At 38.2% G+C, this 16,076-nt stretch overlaps 1 protein-coding gene across 19 annotated transcripts in view; it reads right to left on the bottom strand.

Annotated features, from left to right (window-relative positions):
• DYNC1I1 (dynein cytoplasmic 1 intermediate chain 1) overlaps positions 1 to 16,076 on the bottom strand; it is a 379,244-nt gene that overhangs the window by 5,891 nt on the left and 357,277 nt on the right. For 16 of the 19 annotated variants that reach the window (XM_055589767.1, XM_055589774.1, XM_055589771.1 and 13 more), the window contains 2 exons: positions 13,587 to 13,712; positions 9,208 to 10,008 (listed from right to left, as the gene is read on the bottom strand). In XM_055589767.1, coding sequence (XP_055445742.1) covers positions 9,850 to 10,008; positions 13,587 to 13,712 — 285 coding nt within the window. In that variant the 3' untranslated portion in view covers positions 9,208 to 9,849. Of the gene's footprint in view, positions 1 to 9,207; positions 10,009 to 13,586; positions 13,713 to 16,076 lie in introns of those variants that run through there. The other 3 variants (XM_055589768.1, XM_055589782.1, XM_055589784.1) reach the window with 1 other exon arrangement.

The raw sequence follows: 16,076 nt of genomic DNA, 5'->3' as shown, positions 1-16,076 counted from the left end.
CCTCACTCTATTACGCTTTTTCATCTAGCTGACAATAAAACCAGATCATCGTAATGTTAGACTTAGAGGGTGAGCTGCATACTGCCCCATTTGCAGAATTAAATGTCACTGTCAGGATGCACTTTGAGTATAATCTAAGCTTGAATGTGTCAATGTGTATTCACAGGTTGTATCCACACCCAAAGTTAATCATTTCTGCCATTTTAATACCTGTAGGTAAGACCGAACAGGTGTCCTAACAAACAAGACCACCGCTCTTTTCATTTTAAACAGCATCTGTCTGGACAGAATCGTGTCCTTCTTACCCTTGGCAGCTCCTAACGCTTCTCCTGAGCGCAAATGCATCTGAAACTTTCTCTAGGAGACTTTCAATCCAGTAATGCCTTATTCATTAAGTAACTGAAAAATCTCTGTCATGTTTCTTAGTCAAAGAAAAAGACTGCTGTCATGCCCCTCTCACTAGCATATATATGTCTTTTTAATAATGATTTCAGCGTGGACTGAGTACCAACTATACGCCAGACACTAGGGTAGGACTGAAGATATAATGGTTAATCATTCTGGCATATGAAGACAATGCATATTAATTACCATGTTTTCTTAGGTCAAAATGTGGGAATACTGGCATCGTTTTTTTTTTTTTTAATTTCACTGACATTCAGAAAGTGAAGTACTTGAAAATTGACCTCCTTACAGAGACAATTGCAACGTTCCCTGGGATGTGCTGTGTGTCACGCAAACAGTGGGGGAGCAAATGGCATGTTAATGACATGGTTTCAGCATCTCTTCAAGGTTCTATCAAGGCATTAAAGGCTAAACCTAGACCATCACTATAGATTGCACCCCCCCCCCACCCCGCTGCAAAACACTAGTTTAGAATAATTTTCAAACAACTGACATTTCTGATAGGAAATATATTCCTAAGTTTCTATTGGTGATGAGTAATTTCAATTAAACATGAGAACTGGGAAGCAAATAGCCTAGTTATATCAAAGGATACCATAAAAAAGAGATTGTAAAAATTGAGCAGTATTGTACTGAATCAAAGTGGATCTGGAAACATTTTCTGCCTTCAGATTCATCTGCCAAAGTCCACAACCCAGGTCAGAGATGACTCAGATTTTCCTACTGCTTCATAATCAGGGTTCACCAATATCTAGTCCACCCCCTTCCCCCAACTGTATGACTGTTTTCTAACTTTTCGCTAAATGTATAAAGCATTTTTATGCCAAAAGCACTCAGGGTGCTGATTCCTGAAATAACAAAATCTTTGCTCTAAGAGTAAATGCCTTTTAAAGGAGATGACCATATATTTACAGCTGAGGAAACTAAGGCAAAGGCAGTTTCCGAGGTAGCAATTTGGCCTTACGGAGGAGGTAAGGTAACACGAACCTTAGATTTGCACAGGAAGCTTCTGTCCTGCTCTCAGCTTGCTTAGTGGCCATGGTCAGGCCCCTAACCTCTCACTGCCTCAACTGTAACAGAGATAATGGCATCTGACCCACGTATCAGCAGAGATGTGGAGAGGATGAGAAAGGTAATCTAATGAAGAACCATGAGCTCAACACAGAATAGCCATGCATTCTTTTTCTTTGAACACTCAGATTGCACATATTCCTAAAAATGATACATTAATATATTGAGTGGCATACATATCAATTCTATATTATTTTTGTGGTTCTGTTTTCTTTAGGAATTCTTTCGAATGTCTGCTATGTGAGGACTTTAAGGAACAGGCCTCTAACGGGTAGGAAATGGAAGGACAGAGAGCTCAGTGATTTGCTCCAGGCCACGTAACTTGCCCCCAGTCAGTGGGGGGCAATCAGGAGCCTCACCCCTTCAGGGAATAAATGCCAGCGTGCCATGGCAGAAGGGCAGGCAGGTCATGTGTTCTCAGTCACCTGCTAAAAGAGTCTAAATATTATTTTTAACCTTCTAAGGTTCCTGAAAGATGCACTGTCAGAAATAAAAAGCAAAAGTTGTGGGGGAAACTCACGAAAATCTATCCTGTTCATGCTTCCCCTCCATCCCTCCAGTTCGGAGGCTGTCACCGGTCTGCCCTCCTCCCACACTGGAACGGGCCCCCCCCTCCCCCAGATCCTGCCCTGCCTTACCCCCAGGTAACTCTCTAGGCTAACCACTGTGCCATAGATTGCATAATTCGATTTTCAGAATGGAGCCAGGAAGGACTTTTTTCAACCTCAGACATCATCCAGATATGATTTCTTTCACAGCTCTGCCAATAATTTGCTGTGTGTCCTTAGGAAATTTATGTCTCTAACATCTCAGATCTTTCCTTCCTCATTTGTGAGAAAGGAATTCTGGCCACTAACTCCCAGGGCCACTGTGAATATTAAATAAGACCTCCCCCCAAATATAAAGAGTTTAAGCTCAGTGTCTGGACATTACAAACCATGACTAAAGGTTGTTTGCCCTATATTTTTCCTTCTTAATGTTAATTCCCTCTCCTCCAATTGCTGTTGCTTCCTTTTTTCTTTCTTCCATTTCCTTCCATTCACCTATATAGAGCTGCGTATTTTTGGAAGTACACCTTAAATTTTATCACATTTGCTTTCTTAAAAGCCCACACAAATTACTTCCTAGACAGTCACACATTTAATAATAGCTAAGGTTTATGAACTGGGTGTGGGGAAAGGGTTCTTTCAGATCACAAGAAAAATCAGAGGATGCTTTGTTAATTTAAAAAATTAAACATAAAGTATAATTATTCCTTGTAAACATACACATACACACACGTGCATCTTTTCCACATATGACCAATACAGTTTTATCAAGCTATTTCCTTTTTATGGCACTTTCTTTAGTGGGATTCTACATTTTTAGCTCAAGTCGTAAGGCCTTGTAACCACTGAACATGCTGTTATAAAAATCAAATGACTTTTTATAACCAGGGTTAAACACACAAATATCATTCATGTGTCCCTTTTTATAAGCACATGGCTAACCATTCTGAACAGTCCTCAGTCAAGCCTCCCTCATTTGTTAGTAATTTTAAAGGGTTTATAGTACCTAGCAGCTGATTTTAAATAGCTGCATTATCTGCAGTAACTCCTACCAGCCCAATGCTATATTTTTTATGGTAAAAATATATCTCAGGCCTTGCTTAGTATAAAAGTAGGTTACTTTTTTTAAAAAAAGCATGGATAATTAAGACAAAAAGTGTTCCATGATTTCAGTTTATGATGCTTAATGTATCTGAGAAACCAAACAAAATGAATAGGACTCCAGGTTTCGGGATGAATATCCCATGAGTATGTGGTTCATCAGCATCTTTGTAATCTTTCAATTAAACAGTCATTTTTTTTTAAAAGTCTGATTATGTTAACCATGGATTCCAAAGATCCATGACAATTCAGCTCCTGTATTAACCTAAAAATGAAAGTTTTCTTTAAAAATGATATCTTACAAATTACCTTTTCACTTTAATAAGCGTTGATTTTTTTGTTTGTTTGTTAATGCATTTACAGGAACTGCGGAGATGAACATGGATTTCTATAGAACTGCTAAACCCTCCTAAGCTCTAAAAGCTTTTTTAAAAGTACGATTATTAACGTCACCCCAGTTCAGGAGACTGCAGACTTACTGGTGTACAAACACACATCTGTGTTCAGAGGAAGCCTATATTTTTTAGGACAATTCCCTTTGCCACACACACAGATGGAAGCGAAGTGGGAGGTAATAAGCAGTGAAACAGCCGTCGGAATGGAACGACCAAGCTCCACTGTATTTAACTCTCTGGAGAGTCTACCATCACTGGTAACAATGGATGAAACCACGAACCAAAATCCCAAGCCAGAATGCAGTGTACCGAGCACATAAATATACTAGAGTGCATACTGTGCGGTAACTAAGTATTTACAGCAGGTTTAGAGCAGTCCAGAAAGTAGAAGTTACATTCGTCTCCGCTCTGCAGCATCTGCTATTACCAGTCAGTAGTTAAAATTTCTGTGAAATTTAGCAGCATGCTAACCCATGGGCGTCTGATGATATCTGACTATTTTTTGGTTAAGAAAGTATTTTTTTAATCTAAAAATCGCATCTAAGGGAACCCTCAGTCACTCATGAAGCTTGAGACCTTTCTGCTAAAGTTCTCTTCCTAGAATCTTTAAATGACTTTTATAGCATGTTTGTTAGAACAATACTTTTAAAAAATCCATTACCACCCAATTAAGGAAAGATATAAAGGTAGAACATAAAAGCCCAAAGTAAACAGTGACAAAGATGGGCCTCTATCAATTTCAATAAGCCAGCAAATGTCAAAGGAAATCATTTTAAACACTATTCTAAATACTGTTCTTTAAAAATAAAAATTAACATTTAGAAATACTCTTCATGTTAAAATTTAGCATCATGGGATGCATGACAAAATTCTGAAGTTTTTACCTGAGAAGGGGAAAAAAAAAAAGAAATCACACAGCTGAAAAAGAGTTAATTCACTAAGGCTTAAAGATGACCTTGCTCACATCCATATTAAAATCTTGTCACCCTCGTCTTTAGAAATGTCTTAAGCATTATTTTTCTATTACTTTGAACCACCTATTTTTCTGTTCAAAAGATGGAAAAAAATGCTAAAGACATTTGACTGATGGGCAATAATGGAAAATAAACTTTTTAAACTTCATTACTACTATTTTTCCATAACACAAAAGATCAGGATGACGGGGAAGTGAAAGCACATGCATTACTCAAACTGATCTGTCATAGTAGCTGACTAAACATATATCCTTTCTTTTTCTGATATTATTAGCTATAGTTTTTCTAGTAAATTCCTAGCAACCACTGCATCTAAGCAGTTTTGACAAAAAAGAAGGCTTATTGCTAAACACCTTAAAAACATTTACCAAGGTAATAAAGGAAATGTCATTCCCTCCTACTGAATGTTTGGGCATAAAAGAGGTATTTGTATAATGTAGTTCATGATTTACCGTATCTATAGTGTCCAAAAAAAGCATAATGAAAAAGAAGCATTTTTCCAGTGGTTTAACAACTATTTGAGTCAACTGTTAGGCTTTCATTATGACTAGTGACCAACTGCTCACTTTTAAAAGCAAAGGAGAGAAGAGTAACTGGAATAGAGATTGGAGAGGAAGAACAAGCACTCTTTCTAAGTTTATGTTCTACATACCTTTTCCCCATGCAAATACAGTTATTTTTTCCTGGCCATCAATCTATAGACAAGTTGGAGGCTGCCGTCTGAACACTTCACACAAGTACGCTTTTTCTTAACCTTCAACTTTCACCTGTGAAACATTCATTTACCTGTTTATTACTATTGAGTGCCTGTATGTGCCAGGCACTGTTCTAGGCCAGGTTATCCTGTTCAAATAGATGACAATAGGTAAGTATCTATGGACCTGTAGATGTGGCTCTCTAAAGATCAGAAAAATTCTAGTGAGGAATGTGATTAACCAGAGGAGGGCTGCCAGACTGATGAAAGGTTCTATCTAAATGTTGCAAAAGTACTGGCCGACCGTGAGGACAAAGATCAGAGAGAATTCCGGGCCATTGATCAGTTTTATCTGCCAGCCTAAAAAGTAAGAGTGCAAAACTGCTCCTACAGTGTTAAGCTCTGATATTCCCTAAATGATAAATAATTCATGTTCTAAAATGGAAAAGATGTTCTGATAGCTGACAGTCTCAGAAATTCATGCAAACCTTTCATGAAAGTGGAATACAATGATTCATTCACTTCCTCACTTTGCAAGTCCAGCCTACATGACATATAAATATTTATACATAAACATGTATAGGCAGATATTTGATTTCATATTCTATTTCAGATATACCAATAGTAACACACATACTTGCAGAAGAAACAAATAACTCTTCATTTCTGTACAGGCCAGTGTTAATCTAGACTCAAAAGATTGGAGCAGCTTCATGCCGTGATTTGAGGCTACTGTTCTAGGCAGTAATGTTTCAAGATAAAATTTAGCAGTTTTGAAATTCTATAACTAAACACAATTTTGTTAGACATAAAAAAAAATTAACACTATAATTAATGACTGCCTCAGAATCCAAACTGCTATTGAAGATGACAGTATGAAACCACAGAAGAATCATAAAGATGATTAATTATACAAACTAATACTTGTTTCAGAAGGTTTATATTCAGAGACCATTTATCACCAAAATGGGAATATATTAATCTCATTGAATATTGCAAATTACTATGCACACATTAATTTGGTTTTTATAAAATTAGATATTAGGGTTTTCTTTTCATTTAGTCAAGTACTCCGTAAAATATAAAAGTCATAAGTATTTTCTTATCAATTCAGAAAAAAAGTGGCTTGAAAATTTATGAACTAATGCTACCTGAATAAGCACACTATTTATATAATAATTAGTTTAATCATGGTCTTTAACATATGTAATTATCAAAATAGACCCACTGCTACTACATTTACTATAAGATGAATACTTATAACATTAATTGAAATAGCACTTTCTTTTTAACATACTTTTCCTAGAAAAAATCATGTTAACACTAAAATTATAATCATATATTTTAACCAGATTTTATTTCAAATACATATAATTTATTATGACAAGGAAATGAACTAATATATTATTTCAAAGTAGCTTATTTTATGTAATTATATTTATTAGCACCCCAAATCTGTCCATACAAATATGCCTTTGTGCTTTTTACTTAACTGCACAGGTTTGTGGCTAATAAACATTCAGGTTAAAAACACTAAGTATCTGGATTTTCAGTTTTTATCTGGATTTGGGCATCACATAAGTCTTTTCCATGGAGGGAAAAACCAAAAGAAGTGTTTAGCATTAGCGAAGGAAAAAACACCGTTTAAGCCATGGAAGAATAAGCTAGCACTTAAAAGACCTTCTAGAGTCCAGAAACCTATGGCCACACTCATTTAATGAGAAACACAAGTGTTCGGGGCAATTATAACTGGACTCTGGTGAGCTGAGCCTAGCTCAGCCCTCCCCTCCCCTCCCGGATGCTGCCAGAACTGAACCACGCTATCGGGCTCCTCGTCGGCAGAGGATAATGGCTTTCATAAAGCACAATAATTAAATCGACTGATTTCAAGTGCAGTTCTTTTTCATTAAGGAACTCGTATTTGCATCAACCCCCAAATTTCAGTTTAACTTCATATTTTGTCTTCTGCATGCCAGCCTTCCCCACAGAGGGGGATTATTTATATTCAGGGCATAAATTCCTGTGGAAAAGGGATGTGGGCCCTGTCCTACTGGAAAACGTGAAGTCATTCCACGAAGCGAACAATTATTGCCTCAGTGTAATCCACTTAAAAACCATACGTGTATTATTTAGTTTGCGTCGCTCAAACACTCTTTTAACTCCCAATACATCCAGTTTATCAGGTGCTACTATGCTGAACAGTGATTTAAAGTACAAGGAAAATGGCTCACAGAATCCCTTTTTCTTCTTACTCTAGCTGTCTGTGAGAACGGCTGGAGGCACTGTTTATAGTCCCTGTACATTACACCTTGACCACCATTCTAAAGTATCTTGCATAGGTCATTTTTCCTACTGGGATTCCAAGTAGAATTTTCATTCCAATTTTTAATTGTAGCTTTAAAATAGATTCAGATGAACGTTTAAAACCACGCTTTAGCGACTGCGTTTGATCTCATATTCTCCTTTTTCCCTTCCAAGATTTTTTAAGGCCCTTTTAACATACTGACAAGTGTCAAATTTACTGCATTTGTTACAATTTGTATAAGATGACTGCCTTTCTTTTGGCCTCCAAGAGTCACAGCAAACAAGGCACACGAAATGGTGCCAGAGCTCAGGGTTAAAATTTAAAGATTAATACACATTCCCTTAGATAATGAGTAAATGGGGTACTAAACAGAGAAAGCCAGGGCAATAAGACCTCCTCATCTCCCAAATTACGGTTTTCCAGTTGCCGTTTTATTTTTCCAACTCTACTTTCAGCCGAAATGATTTTGGAATTTTATCATTTTGACTACTGTAGGAATAAAATCAGGGATCTGAAACTTATGCGTATTTATCCCAACTGAAAACAAAATCTTCCCTAGAAGAGGTTAATGGAAAAAGAAATAAATAGGAGGTAGAAGATAAACTGCTTCTTTCACAACTGGGGCTGCAAACAGCATTCTAACTAATTCAGATAAGCAGCAAACATAGTTGTTAGGGGGTATTTATGGCAGCTGCATCTGTGTGCCTGCACTGAAGCATTAACAATGGCAGCGGGCTTTCTGTAAAACATATCGGTGAGAGAGACAGGTAGCGAGGCTGGTTATCAATCATCAGGACACGTGAATAATTCTACACTCACTGGCCCATGTGCCGTTAAAATCAGCTTTCTCTCTCTCTATATAGAAAACCTTGCTATTTGGTAAAGAGCCTTGGCCATGAGTAATTCTTATTTTTAATTCTTAAGAATATGTGTGTTCACACATCATTTTTGAAAAACCCAACAATGATTAACAGGTCTGAAGAAGAATACACTCGACATGTTCAGGTTATATTTGTAGTTAATTTATGACTTGTTATCTTACTCATCTTTCAATTAATTGAATGGGATCACACAGCTCCAAAACATATGGTGTCCTATAGTTCGGGGAGCAAAATCTTGCAAACTTATTCAAGTGCTGGGCTCATTTTAAAATTTAGATCTTCGAATTTTAAGTGGTACATGCAACCACTGTCTATTTAAGTAACTTTTGAGATGCATGAATAGAATAAAAGTTATAGCCAAATAATAAAATGGGTCTTCTCTTTCAAGGAATTCATATAACTTCCATTTATGCTAATGGGAGGTAAGCACCTGCTCTGCAAAGAAAATAGACCCCTATCTGTGAAAATAAATGTGTACAGTATATTTTCCAGATACAATGCCAAAATGAAACAACCAAAAACATATGCTGTATAAACAAAGCATCATGTGGCCTACCTGAAAACACTGCGTTTTATATTTTACCTCCTTACTCATAGGCTTTGAGATGTTACTCATGCCTTTGCCATTTAAATGTAACAAGAAAAAAAAAATGTAACAAGAAAAAAAAACAAAAGGATGGACAGACTCAATCCGGTGATTTCAGTGAGCGCACACACAATCCCGTTTACCCCTTCAGAAGTTCATAATAAATCGCATCAGTAAATCTGGATCCGAGCCACTGCTCTCTGCCATCATCTTAAAAGCCATGGAGGACAACTGTACATAATAGAGGTGGGCACGATCATGGGGGCACTGTGCTGGGACTCCCTGCAGCAGCTGCACCTCGGCTGGGACAGGAGATGAGGCAGACGGTTGTTAATGGCCGGTGACACCGAGTCCCGTTCTGCAGTGCCCTCTGGTTGACAGTCAGGTCCCACAGGAAGGCACATCAACCTGGACTTGAATGGAGCTGTCTCCACTGGGAGTCACAGAAGTCTCCTTTCAGGGGACAGAGAAAGGCTGTCCCTCTCAACTCCACCTGAAGGTAGGTATCACAGAGCTCGCTCCCTTATTACACTCTCAGTTAAAATTATGTGATCAAAAGAGGGTTGTGGGGAGGGGAACTAGAATATCCACCAAATACCCAAATATCATGATACTGAGAATGTGGAAATATTGCTCTTCTCATCCAACATTTTAAAATAGTCCTAAGGAATAGGTAATAACAATACTGGGCTTCTCGGGTGGCACAGTGGGAAAAATATCCGCCTGCCAATGCAGGAGACACAGGTTCAATCCCTCGAGAAGGAAATGGCAACCCACTGCATTATTCTTGCCTGGAGAATCCCATGGACAGAGGAGCCTGGTGGGCTGCAGGCCATGGGGTCACGAAGAGTTGGACACAACTGAGCGACTTCACTTTCCCTTTTCACTTTCATGCATTGGAGAAGGAAATGGCAACCCACTCCAGTGTTCTTGCCTGGAGAATCCCAGGGACGGCGGAGCCTGATGGGCTGCCGTCTATGGGGTTGCACAGGGTCGGACACGACTGAAGCGACTTAGCAGCAGCAGCAGGGTTCCTCTGCATGGGGCCCTGCGAGACGACAGCACAGGTAAAGCCAGCCTTGCTCTAAAACAGGACCTTAGAGAAAGAGAGCCTGCTGCTCTCGCCTCCTTTCTCCACAGCCTAACAGAAGATTCGGTCAAGAACACCACAGGAGAACAAGCGTGAGATGTCCTCTGGCAGACAAGACCCCCATCTGAGGTACTGAGATCCAAGAAAATGGATCAACAGAGTGTCCTCTCAAAACTACCATTAACTCTCATATACAGATTGTATTTTAAGGCTTACCTGAAAGTGTTTCATCTTCTTCCTAGAAGGTTCCACAGGCCAGGTTTTCTATCCAAAGGCCAGCGTGACTCTGGTGATGGGTTTCGTTCTAATGGGGACTGGAGGACCAATTTTGAATACAGATAATGGGAGCACAGTTTCCGGGCAGTCTGATCCTCAATGACATCCTTTTTCTTTTCCTTTATATTTTCTTCCTTTGAAAATCACTTCCTGCTCAAACCCCTTCTCCTTTCTCAGCAGTGCACCGGTATTGGATTTGACCTTGAATTCCAGATGGGCCAGGCTGCTGTAAAGGCACTCTGTCTGGCTTTCCACAATATGGGTGATTACAGAGGCTGGCGGGGTACTGTTTACGGGGTGCCCTTCTCTTCTAAGGGGCGTCCCTGGTGGCTCAGACGGTAAACAATCCGCCTGAAATGTGGGAGACTGGGGTTCGATCCCTGGGTTGGGAAGATCCTCTGGAGAAGGGAATGGCAACCTGCTCAAGTATTCTTGCCTGGGGAATCCCAAGGACAGAGGAGCCTGGCAGGCTACACTCCATGGGGTCGCAAAGAGTTGGATGTGACCAATACAACAACATTTATGGACAGTTACGCTCCGTCAGTTCCAGGTTGGTGAACGAGACAATAGTAATTACCGTCATGGCAGTATTTCCCATGATCTACCATCTCTCCCAAGTGGGCTTCTGCTAAACCTAGCTGTTGGAAAGTCATCTTTCCCTTCAGTACATGGAACTCTACAGATTTGGTCTTCAGAAACTTAGAACAGGGTATTAGGACAGAAAAGTACCCCTTTATTTCTCCCCCAAAACACACAAGATAAATTTGTAAATACGTTACAAAAATACTCAGGAAAATATATACTTTCAGCAAAATTCTGTTGTAAAGTCTGGGTTTTTCTGAGCTATAGATGACTTTTTATAGGATCAAACAACACCGAAGGAACTGTTTGAATATATAAGCCTATCCTGATTTTTGGTCCTTCAGGAAAGGGCTAGAAGATTACAATAGCTTCTCTCAATAAAATTGTAGAACCCTTTTTTTCCTGGTAGTGAATTTGTAGGGATAAACAACCCTACAAATAGTTGGGCCTATTATATGTCACAGAGATTTTTCTATAGCCTGTCTAGACTCCAGACAATAGGTGAGACCGGCCTAGAGTTGCAGACATTTCTATAGTCTGTAATATCACTTAGAAAAGCAAGGGCAATAATACCAAAATGAAAACCAGCCTGACCTGCTAGTACGATAGAGGAAATATGAGTGTAACAACACTATACGATTTAGAAATGATGACAACTACGTAGGAAGAAGTTTTAGCAGCCAAGTATCAGCCAAAGCAACTTACGAAATCAAATATACTCCCAAAATATGAGTCATATTCAAGTAATTCTGTCCCATGGCTATATTATAACGTATTGCAGTAAATCCTGTATACATGTTATGCTGTATTTTCTTATTGCCTAAAGGTGGTGTGTGTGAATGTATATTACATGTATATATGAATTATGTTTATATATGAATTATGTGTGGTCAACATACAGATTTTTCAAAATGCCTTACTTTAAATAAACCAGACTGTCGAACTATTATGCTTTCCAGTCCTCTTTGGATAAAGTACTGTTGTATATACTCCTAAAAGAGTTAAGGAATGTTACGTATAATAAACAAGGGAGGTAGAGAAAGGAGTTTTTAAATTTCATCTATTTTCTACCATTTCATCTCTAAGCACATCTGTTTTCTCTGCTGCAATTATACCCATTATAAACAAAGGAAAGAGAGAAACTTTTTTGTTTCTTAATATTTCTCTTCTTTCCTACCTCTCAAATTTTTTAAACAAAGGAACCAATGTAGAATGCAGGTTTTTGCTGCTTAGTTTTATTTTGATGAAGACCATGAAAAAGATGCACTGACTAAAGTATTCACTGAAGGAAATATTGGCAATGTTTTGGCTTTAGAATATATTGGCAATATTTTCAGTTCTGAAGGGTATTCTCGTTCTCAAAGATTCCAAGCTACGTCAGTAGTCACCAGACCACTCCCTTCTCACCACTGGGGATGGATGCTAACACGGCCTCTGTCCCTGTTGGAACGACTCAGCCTGTGGCATCAGGAGTAGTTAAGGGGGAGTCTACTGAAATAGTATGCAGTGAAACGGAGAGATGCCTCTAGACATTCTACTTAAGAGTGGTACATCCCCAAACAGGAAACTCCCATCTCTGAACACGTACACACACAGACACCATCCAGCTTGTAACACAACCACCTCTGCCATATAGCGTCGCCAAAGTTCCACTGTAGAACAGACCATCCAGGACTGCCAAAATCGTAGAAAGCTCATGGATGAAACCACAAAGAGCCCTTCTCGGTGATCAGCTCTGCCCACCCACCAGGCACTCCAAGCACACTCCTGAGGTGGAGGATGTTACACCTAGAAATGTGGTGTATTTCCCCCCGGAATGCAAATGTTAGATTCATATCACACTAACACAATTTACACAACATGCTTATTTTGTTTGGCTTGAAAGTTCAATATTTTGTCTTTAAGAAAAAACTTCTTTCACCCCATCAGAAATGAAGATTTTTGTCAACACTTTCTAGAGAGTAAAAATAAACAGATCTGCTTTCATAAAATTGCTCTGTAATGTAATATTAAGTGTAGTGTGGATATTCAAGGAGATTTATCTGAAATCAAATATGTAGTTCTTCTGATGTGTGCCATAATGTTCAGAAATATTTTACACATCATGTAACAAGATAAACCCTAGAAGTATACACTGCATATAACAACTTTGAATATCACGAAAACGGTACAAAGTTCTGACTCACCTCAGCTATTTAACTGGCTACTTTTAATTAAAGACTAATAGTATATAGCTTTTAATTGAACATACCAACTAAAGCTTGACTTTTCAAAATAAACAACAAATTCCAAATTCAATGTTAGCATGATGAACTTGGCAAACTTTTCATTCTCATGAAATTGGCAGGGGGGTGGGGTGGGTGGGGGTGCAGGTGGACAGAGGACCATGCTTCATCACAGGACAGCTGGGAATTCTACAGCACTCAGAAAGTAGCCTGATCCTTAACTAACGGGTCCTGTGTGTGGAGTCGGAAGACCAAATTAGACCCCAAGGAAGTCTCCCCAAACTCCCACTGAAGTCAATGGAAATTTGCAAACGTACTCGAGAGGGCTCTCACGGTCCACAAGGTGCTGCCAAAAATTTCACTAGGTATTTAAACCAGATATACAAGCCAAAAAAAAAAAAGAAGCCTGAACACCAAAACACTAAATCAAAACACCCAAACCAGATAACGTACCTCTCCGACGTCGTAGATCCAAATACGGCCTTCTGAGTCCCCAACGGCAACTTCCTTGCCACCTTGAGCCCAACGAACACGGTTCAGGGCAGACGCCCCCTCAATGGCCACACTCGCTGTTGGAACCTGCCAAAGGGGTTACAACAGAAACCAAGAATCTCTGAATATGCACTTAAATATACGAATTGACAATGATACGTTCAACTGGATGAGTCACCGCGGCCTGCGTGCACATGAAGTAATATACGTCTCTTGTGCAGTTGGTAAAGGATTCATTGTTCTTAAATCATATGCTCCACTGAATTAAGAGGTAGAGAGGAGAGACACTTTAACAAAAAAGGAAAAGAGAGAGAGTCTTTTGCCATAGTCAGTGGGCATGAGTGACATAAATATCTGTGCGGATTATGCAGGGTACACAGACATCACACAGCAGCTAAATGTGAGACTTCTTGATTGGGTCCTGATTTATGGATTGATGGAGAGAGGGAGACTTCAGGATTTACCAAGATTAAGGATACTATAAAAGGTGGGGATGGGGTTTATGGTGAAAAATAAGTCATATTATATTATTAAGTGTCTTCAGGGGAAAAAAATGTATTGATCCCTTGAAACCTCATCATGGAAGGGATGCTCAGAAGAAAAAGTTCAAAACCTCAAGTTCTCCTTTTTTCTTTTCCTCTTTCCGTCCTGTTTTCCTTCCTCCCAGCAGTACCAAGGTGCAGGAAGTGCTAACTCTGAAAACCGACGATACCGTGACAGAGTGGAGCACTTACTTGTAGAAAAGGCCATACACCTGCTTTAATAAGCACCTGAAATCTGACAACATTGATAATTACAAATATTAATCATTATTAAAGTGAACTGGAGGTGCTGAGATGGAACCTGTAGTATTTGTTATAAGAACCTTACTATTTGGAAAAAAGAATTTTAGTGGGTCTACCCCTCTTTCATCATGAGTTGTGTAAACTCACATCTGGAAGTCTGGGAGTTTATAACTGATAGAAAGATCAGCTGTCTGAGCTTCCTACAAGAATGTTGAATAGGAAATGACAACAGCCCATTAAAAAAGGTAAATGTTAAAACAAAAAGGAAAAAAGTATATAGTGAAAAGAGGGCCACCAACATCATCTCATGCCACTGTTTCAAGACCTGTGTCTAATACACATGACTTCTTAGGGTGGAAACACGACCTGGCCTGTGCCTCTGCACCCCCCGCGTTCTGTTATTAAGGGAATTGAAACCATCTGTTTATATGAGATTATTGACCCAACACCTATCTTTAAAATAGCAATAAAAACTCCATCATATGTAAGAATCTATGTTTAAATTTAATCCCAAAATCAATAAAAATTCTTTTACCTGCTTAAATCACGGTATGTCAATTGATAGCAAAAATCTAAAATAAAAGTCCCAGCTCATTTTTTTTTTAAATACACAATTTCTACAATAAAGGGACCTGCTGTGCAGTGCTGTAGACTGAATTTTTAACCAAACTTTTCAAAGGCCAAAACAATATGAATTGCAATAGGCCATAATTCTGTCAATACACTTTATCATTCGTGTGCTACTCAGAAAACAAATCTGAGAATTGGCTATATAGTTTTCAGAATTAAAATTTTTAACTCCATAATTTAGGGAGATCATAAGGCTCCCACTTTTCATAACGCTGGTTAATATCAGATTTTATCTCTGAACAATCTCAAAAATTGAATAAAAAGTATTTAATCTTAATATAAAGATGACAAAAGATTACTCAAAATAAAATGATTTTTGGATACATTTTAAATTATGCCTAAAACATATTAAAGAATTTTAAATATTTAGAATTAAGTAATGTAGCAAACTGGAGCAATTTCTATTTTAACCATTTAAAAATATCTTCTTTTCATCGATATCATAAATGGTGGGGGTAAAAAAATAGAAACTGACAGTCTATAATACAGGCTAAAAGAATTATGAAATGTATGAAGAAAATGACAAAAATATTTCATTAATTTGACAAGTAATGAGTTTTCAAAAGTTGCTGAATCTATAATGAAAATAATCCATAACTGTCTCTTACTCTTGTATTTCAGTTTCTTATATATTTTCACAGTTTTTAATCATTTTAATTGCACACACAGAAGCTATACACATAATTTACCACACAGCGTAGAGATGAGTAACAGTGCAGTAGGTGAACGTAAAAGCTGTCCTTGCACAGGGGTACTTGGAATAAGTTGGTTTAAAAAGCACTGTATTTTGAACACCGACAAAGCAGCACTGAGGTTTCAGGGTTTTTGTGTTTTTTTTTTTTTTTTAAACAAATCTAATTTCTAATCGGACAAATATTTGAAAAATCTTGTTCAACTTGACAGAAGACAAAAATGATTTGAGGGTTTTAAAAAGTGTTCAGTTTATTACTGGATCTGAATCAGGCTCAGTGTTATCTACTATTATTGCAAAAGCAGAACTACATTCACCGCAAAACTAAACGATTTGCATGCCCAG

This window comes from Bubalus kerabau, chromosome 8 (assembly GCF_029407905.1).
Source record: "Bubalus kerabau isolate K-KA32 ecotype Philippines breed swamp buffalo chromosome 8, PCC_UOA_SB_1v2, whole genome shotgun sequence".
Taxonomy (NCBI): Eukaryota; Metazoa; Chordata; class Mammalia; order Artiodactyla; family Bovidae; genus Bubalus; species Bubalus kerabau.
Note: the sequence above shows the minus strand (reverse complement) of the source record. Positions and strands in the feature narration are given on the sequence as shown.